General features: G+C 56.2%; 1 protein-coding gene across 1 annotated transcript; it reads right to left on the bottom strand.

Moving 5' to 3' along the window:
• Window positions 1-1,077: 1,077 nt before the first annotated feature.
• HHEX (hematopoietically expressed homeobox) lies at window positions 1,078-6,532 on the bottom strand. The gene is made up of 4 exons (XM_041461106.1): window positions 5,943-6,532; window positions 4,145-4,323; window positions 3,871-3,921; window positions 1,078-2,297 (listed from the first exon to the last, which is right to left on the bottom strand). Exons 1-4 carry the CDS (start codon window positions 6,319-6,321, stop codon window positions 2,064-2,066), a joined length of 843 nt encoding a protein of 280 aa, XP_041317040.1. The 5' UTR covers window positions 6,322-6,532; the 3' UTR covers window positions 1,078-2,063.
• Window positions 6,533-7,382: the final 850 nt, after the last annotated feature.

Below are 7,382 nucleotides of genomic sequence, written 5' to 3'. Positions count from 1 at the left end.
GCTATGAGCTGTCTGCGCCCTCAGAGATTCCTCGCGTGGCGCTCACCGCGCTGGGGATCGATCCCGGCGCAAAGGAGCCCCAGGACGCCCTGGAGCGTCCGGGAGCTCCCTTTGTCACGGGCGGCGTTCAACCAGGGCCCGGTGCCCGCTTCCCGGGGCCGCCGTGCGAGCGGAGGGCGCTGGGCCCGGCCACGGCCCCGACCGGAGCAGCTCTGGGGCGGCCAGAGCCTGTGCACGGGCAGGGGGCACAGAACCTCCCGACCACTTTGTCTTGTCGGGCCCCGTTCACGAGCGCGGTTTTCGGATAAACCAAAGTTAAAGCCATTTATTCGGAAAACTCAGCTGATATTTCTGAAAGAATTAACTCACTTTGAAGCAACAGCTTGTCTGCTCTAATGGCCATCCTCCCTTGCCAGTCACAATAGTCACTTGTTGCTATCTAAAAGCATTTCTTGGCACTAAAAGCCTCTGTGACACTTGGCCGGCAATCCCTGTCCCTTGGGTGCTCACTATGGCACCTGGAGGGGCTGGCTACCCACGCGGGTGCCCACCCAGGATGCCCACTCCCGGGAGCAATTCTCGTAGCCCGGGTTCCGTGCTCCTTCCCCGAGTCGACGCAGTCATTTCGGAGAAAGGCCGATGAATAACCACTGTTGACTCAGGTGGGTCAGCGTCTGCCCCGGCTGGGGTCGATGCCCGGCCCCGAGCAAACCCTGCTGGCCCTGCTCCTCCTCCAGCCCGCACCCCTCTCCGGCCCCCCAAGGTCAGGGCGACTCGGGGGTAAACACCCACGCTTCCAGCCTGGGATTGCCAGCCAGGTTTTCCTCCTCCCGCCACAGAGCCCGTTCCCGTGTGGGCACAGGCACGGGCAAAACCGAAACGCGGGTGGGAGGCTGAAACGCAGCAAAAAAATACAGCAGAGAGCCCACATGAGACTCCTGCAACCGAGGGTGCCCAGAAAGCTGCGGGGTGGCTGATGGCTGGCACAGTACTGAGGGAAAAGCTGCTTACAACACACCTGGCAGAGGAGAGGCTTGGGTTTTCTCCTGCCAGTAACTGGACAGCCAGAGTGGCGAGTGTTGCAGAGTTTAGGTTTATTTCACAGGTATGTCCATCAAAAATTAAATACCAGGTTTTGCCTTTTTTTTTTAAAACACTGAACAAATATGTACAAAATATGAACAATGTGAGGTATAAAACCACAAGACTTTTAAAGAAAACTAGTATGTACAGAAGCAGATACGTGTACGATAGGCATTATCTTCCCACAGCTGTGTGCCTCACTTATGCCCTCCAGCTGATGCCAGTTTCTGTCCTGCAGCACGGCCCTATCACTCCCTGCATTTTCTTCTCAAATATGAAATGCATAAAAAACAGTGCTAGAGATTTTAAAGGAGAAAAATATTTTTTTTCCACAAATGGAACCATCCAAACTGTGAGGCAAAATTCTCAAAAATCTGAGAAGGCACATTTCATCTCACACAAGAAGAAAAAGGAGTCTGACAACTCTACCTGACAAATGGAAGGATGTCTCAGTAGAGAGCACATAAAAGGGTGTGAGTATAAGGCACTTCTCGGGATGGTCAAATCCCTCCCTATTTCACAGAACATGTTTCTCTGCTTACAAAGGGCGTTTAAATTAATCTATTTAAAGTACATTTGTTTACACATATAAAGGGCTTAGTCCTGCAATCCATACTCACTTCCACACTAGTTAGAGTTTTGCCTGATCACTGACAGCAGCTGATTCAGACCCTCTCCACCACCCTGTAAGGACAGGGTGCAGGATAATATTCCAGTTAGAACATTGATTATTGTACAAACATATCTTACAAATAATTAAATACAAACCATGGTCCTTTAACCAAATTAGAGATGCCAAAACTGAACTGTTTGCAGAAAATACATCTTTCTTTCTCTGCTTGTTATAAAATTAGTCTCTTTGGTGATGCTTTTTTCTTTCAATGTAACAGTGAGAGTTTTTCTCCTGTAGCACAATATTCTTTCAAACCAGCCCCTGGTAAAGTGCAAGCCGAGTTAGGTCCGCTCTCTGCATGGGACTGTTAGTGGGCAGCAGTGTAAAAGCCTTTATCACCTTCAATGTCCACTTCTTGATCAGAGTCATCAGAGACATCTGACTCCAGGTCCTCCTGTGAGGCTGGTGAGGGGGTGTACTGTGAGCCATCCAGAGAGACCTCCTTACCCTTCTGCTCAGGGCTCTGGCAGCTCTCCGGCCTTTGGTCACTGTGACTGTCAGCACCTTCTACTTCTTCTTTTTTGGTGGCCTGGGGGTTCTCCTGCAATGAAAGAATCCTGCTTGGTACAGAACTAGAGGCCACAGGGACAGAGGCCTGGGAATTCCAGCTGTGCTGTGTGGGAAAACCACCTTGCAGAAAAAGGCAGGTGTCCTGCTGCCTCCCTGGGTCTCCTGCCTATAAACCTGCCCGAGTGGGACAGGGCTGGGCGAGGGCTCTGATCCCACTCCCTCACAGCCACAGGGGCTGCTGCCGTGAATAAGGCTCCTTGGCGATGGTTATCGCAGCCACTTCAAAAGAGGCAGGAGCTGCTGGAGCCCAGGAACCTCTGAACTTTTGTCTTTAGCAAAGCAAATGTTTATTATGAGTCTACAAACACCGACACACAGCTTCCTCCTGCCCTGATCTTTCTTTAATTACACCCGACAGCAAGAGGAGGGAGGTTGAATCCATCAGTGGTCCAAAAGCAAATGGAAAAAAATTACTAATTAAGCTAAAACTCAACATTAAAACACTCACCACTAAAACCAAACCAAAACCCTGTCTGTGAAGGAAAGAGTAGCCCTGTGTTGGCACCTGTCTGGAGAGCCCAGTCCCCTAAGGGGGCATGAAATGCTACGCAAAAGAAAAAGCAGGCAGAGACACGTACCCATGATACAGCCGTGCGGGCTTGGAGAAATGGATGTGACTGAATGAAAAGGAGGAAATGACTTAAAATGGCCGAGATCCCAAGCGAGCTCTCCGGACACTGTGGTATGGGTTGGGCCCCAGGCGGCCTCTTGCCAGAATAATAGGACTTTATTAAAAAATCAACTGAAGATTGAGCTAAACTCAGGCGAAGGTCACAAAGATTCATCTTGAGCATTGTACCATGATTAGTTTACCTTTTTTTTACTTTTATATTAAAGGCAAATTTGCCAGTAAAACATGTGCATCCATGTCACACTTACTGAAGCCAGACTCAGGCCAAAATGTTGGAATTTTTCAAAAATATTTGAGCCAAAGGACCTCAGTTTTGCTGAGTTCCTATGTGCCATAAAAACCGCTAAATAATTTTCTGCTTGAGCGTGATTTCTAAAGGAAGGGAAACTGCTTTAACTTCTTACGCTTATACACTGTAACTGCTTGTGAAAGGAAGGTAAAAACTACTCAATTTTCCATGTGGCTCCTCAAAACAAACAAGGTGTTTATACCTGCTTTCTCCCAATGTTAGCAAAATACATCTACTTGCATTTATTAAGAGAGGGCTTTTTAAAACACCAGTTAATATTCTCCAAAAAAACTGCCTAAGTAATTTACTGACAATTACTTATCTTCTCCACGTTAATTGGCTAAACAACATATGGGTTTACAAAACAATTACCGTGGAGTTTTAATAGGTGGTGTGTGAAAAACGGGCATAATTGATATAGGAACTGCATTAGAAGCTTTTAACGTTAGTGCTGCCTGAACGAGCCCTCATGGATTCCAGCATGACTATTTGTCTTTTTAATCAAGGTGAAGAGGTTAAACAGCCTTTCAGATGACTTCTGCATACAACCTGGAATAGGCGAGCAGAGCGTAAGATAAGACAATTAAAATACTTATTTCTATAGAAACAGAAACATCTACGTACCTGCTTTAGACGCCTCCATTTGGCTCTGCGATTCTGAAACCAGGTTTTGACCTGAGCAACGACAATGAGAAAAGGCGCGGGGTAGTCTTGGAGCAGTTAGCGCCCAGAGCCTTACCCAAGCCACAAGCAAAAAGCAAGAACCTGCCAAAAACCCCTTCCCGCCGACCCTGAGCCGGCCAGGTCGCCGGAGCGAAGCACCGACAGCAGCTGCACGGCGGGGCCCGGAGTGCAGGGGAAGGGGGTGCGGTTCCCCGGGGCGGGGGCACGGCCTCACCTGCCTCTCGCTGAGCTGCAGCATCTTGGCCAGACGCTTCCTCTCCGGCGGAGAGAGGTATTTCTGCGTCTCGAACTTCTTCTCCAACTCGATGGTCTGGTCGTTGGAGAAGCGGACCTGCCCCCCCTTCCTCTTGTGCAGCGGCCGCTGGATGAAGGGGCTCCACAGCAGTGGCTTCCCTATAAAGACAGGCACAGCGCCGAGGGTCACGGGCCGGCCGCGGACACGCGTGGCTGGGGAGCCCCTGTCCCGCCCGGCCCAGGCCTGGTAGCGCGCCGGATCCGGGGCTCGCTAATTTCCTTCGCCTGATTTTATTTCTCTCAGTTCCTACTCTGATCTTTCCCCTCTTTGATTTTTTCCCCTCCGCCAAACAGAGAGACCAGTTAAAGTCACTTTACGGGCTTTGGCAACATTTCCGTCAATGTGTTTCCTGTTGGTCTATCTCGCAAAGAAAGAGACAAAAAAAAAAAAAAAAAAAAAAAAAAAAAAAAAAAAAAGACCTTTGCTTCCTTCTGCTCTTTCGCTGCGATGCCCTAAAGAAACCGTCTCCCTTTCCCTGAGCCAGTGCCCGGGTCCCTGCGGAGAGCGGGGACATCGCGGGGCTGGGCAGGGGTGATGTGCCAACAGGAGGGCACTGGGCTTCTAGGAAGAAGAGCTCGCATGTCCCCCACCCTCGGCCGGGGGTTTGCCCGCCAGAGGCCGCGGGGTGCCCGACAGGCTCACCCGGGGCCGGGTGAGGGGCGAGGCGGTGCAGGCAGCGACACGCCGGGGAACCGGCCCCGCTGCGGAGCCGCAGCCGCGTCCCGGGGCAGGAGGCTCCGGCCAGTGCTACTGAGTCACGCTGTTTGTCTTTCTGCCTGCACCCTTTGCAATTTGCTGCATTGTTTTTCGAGATTTTGCTTGCGTCAGGCTTTAGTAATTCTGGTGCAAAACAGCCTCAAAAAATAGGAAGCAACTGGTTATTTTAGCTGTCATAAAGTCACATCCCACACAGAGGAAATGAACAATATCAGAAAAACGGATCCCGGCTATCAGAAGTCGAGTGTTTCCTGAATTTGTCTGTATTGAGGATGTCGATAAAGTAATCAGCAATGTGCACGACTCCCGGGGAAGAGCCTGCTTCAGGCGGCCAGGAAAACACTTAACAGCTTCTGAAACCAGATTTACTCCTATCGAGAGCTCAAGGTTTCCTGTATGAACGGAAAGGGTCAGCCTCTTTCACTGCACAAATGCGGTGAGTCAGGTCCAGTTTTGCAATCACTAAGAACAAGTGCTGCAGCCCGGGCACGGGGCTCAGCCCCCGCAGAGGGGTCGCTTCCCCCGGCCAAAGGCGCGAAGCAGCCGCCGGGGCCCCGACCCGGCCCGAGCCGACCCGCAGAGGAACCTCGGGGGCCCCACCGAGTGGAGCCGGCCTCCCGACTGTTTTTCAAGTCATCCGCAGGAAAGACTGAGATCTGCCATGCGATCTCCAAGCTCAATTAAAACTCCCCACCAAAACCACACGCGACATTACTAAGGACACTCTCAGAGTCACTTGGTTTGAAGGAAAACAAATCTGAGTCACCGCGGCCGCGCACTGTGGTCTCGCTGACAGACCCGGAGCTCGGCACGGCTCTAATTTACTGTAAATCAGACGGGGGCTGGAGGGAGCCGGGGGAACACAGAGAAGCGGCGGGGCGGGCGGGAAAGGGGACTGCTTTCGGGCACTTCCCATTTACCCCTGCCCCGACGGCGGGATGGGGACGGGACGAGAGCTGCACCGGAGCCGGGGAGGGCGGAGGGGGGGCACACGGCTTACCCAGGGGGTCCTGCCGGATCAGGGCGTGCGCGTAGTCGCCGACGGCGCGAGGAAAGGAGTAGAGGGGCCCGGCGTAGGCGCCGGTGCCATAGGTGGCGGCGAGGTGGTGGGAGAAGGCCGGGTGGACGGGGGTCGGCTCGTAGATGGGCGTCCGGTACGGGGACACCAGGCTGGTGAAGGAGGAGTTGGGCGACGGCAGCGTCGGCGGCGGCGGGGCGGGCAGGGAGTGGGGGGCCGGGGCGGCGGCGGGGCCGCGGCCCAGGATGTCCTCGATGTAGAAGGGCGTGGGGTGCGCGGGCTGGAGCAGCGGCGTGGGCGCGTACAGCGGGACGCCGACGCCCAGGGCGGCCGACGCCGCGCCCGGCGGCTGGTACTGCATGGCGCGGTCGCCGCCCGCGCACCCCCGGCCGCCCCTGCGGAAAGCCGGCCCCGACCGCGGCGGCTGGGTACTGGCACCGCCGCCGCGGGTTTCTCTGGGCTCGGGTTACCCTTCGATAGGTTTCTATTGGCGCGGGGCGGAGCCCGCGTGGTCTCTGTCCCCTTCCTGCCACGGCGCCGTCTGGCCAATGAGCCCGGCCAGGGAAGGGGGAAACCACCCCCCGCCGGCAAACACTCCCCCGCCTCCTCGAGCGAACTCCCCGCGGCGCCAATCAACCACCGCCGAGCGCGGGGGAGCCCGGGCCGGCGGGGCGCGATCTGTCGCCCGCCGAACACCGACGGCACTGGGGCCCCGGCGCCTCCCGCAGAGATTCCCGCTCCTGTGCCGGCGCACGGCACAGCGTCAGCTCGGGCTTCCCCGTGGGGGTGCGCGCTGACCCTGCGGCGTGGCTCTGGCGCGGACCGAGGCAGGAGGCAAGAAGCGGACGGGCACCCCCACCCGGCCCGGGGACCTCTCTTTTGGAAAGGTCCGCGCGGGCGCTCCGCCTGACTGCGTGCGCCGGGAACGAGCCGGGGGAGTGCGTGGGCGGCGGGGCCGCACAGGCTGCTGCCCCGTGCCCAGGGCCGAGAGCACGGCGTGGCGAAGCAGGAAGTGGCGCCGCGCTGCTCGCGTCCCGCCTGGCACCGACGGCCGGCACCGGGCGGCAGACCGGGCGGCGATGGGGCGGCCGGGGCCGCGCGGGGCTGGGGACCCAGTGCCCGACAGTCCGGACTGGGAAAGCGGCATGACGGCCCGAGCAGCGCCACCTGGGCTCCATCGATTAGATTTTTTAGATCCCGCCGTGTGATCCCCCTGCCCCGCAGCCCCCAGCGGGAGACGCGCTCCGTCCGGGCGTCGCCGACGCCGCTCCTCAGGGCCGCCCCTCGCCAGCACCGCTCGGACTTGGGCGAGGGATGGTGGGAGGTGTGAGGAAGGGGCAGCGACCCCCGCTCTGCCCCTCAAGCATCCGGGGCCTCGCCCCGACGGCAGCGGCTGGCGCAGCCGCTCCTTCTCCCTCTCCG

Source organism: Pyrgilauda ruficollis, unplaced genomic scaffold (genome assembly GCF_017590135.1).
Source record: "Pyrgilauda ruficollis isolate IOZ18807 unplaced genomic scaffold, ASM1759013v1 scaffold15, whole genome shotgun sequence".
In the NCBI taxonomy this organism is placed as follows: domain Eukaryota; kingdom Metazoa; phylum Chordata; class Aves; order Passeriformes; family Passeridae; genus Pyrgilauda; species Pyrgilauda ruficollis.
This window is presented reverse-complemented; position numbering and strand designations above follow the sequence as displayed.

Excerpts from the sequence above, each read along its gene's own strand:
- HHEX (XM_041461106.1), bottom strand. The coding sequence starts at position 6,321 with ATGCAGTACCAGCCGCCGGGCGCGGCGTCGGCCGCCCTGGGCGTCGGC. Across the intron at positions 3,922-4,144 it reads TGCAGCTCAGCGAGAGGCAG|GTCAAAACCTGGTTTCAGAA; the intron begins GTGAGGCCGTGC and ends GTCGTTGCTCAG. Across the intron at positions 2,298-3,870 it reads AATGGAGGCGTCTAAAGCAG|GAGAACCCCCAGGCCACCAA; the intron begins GTACGTAGATGT and ends CTTTCATTGCAG.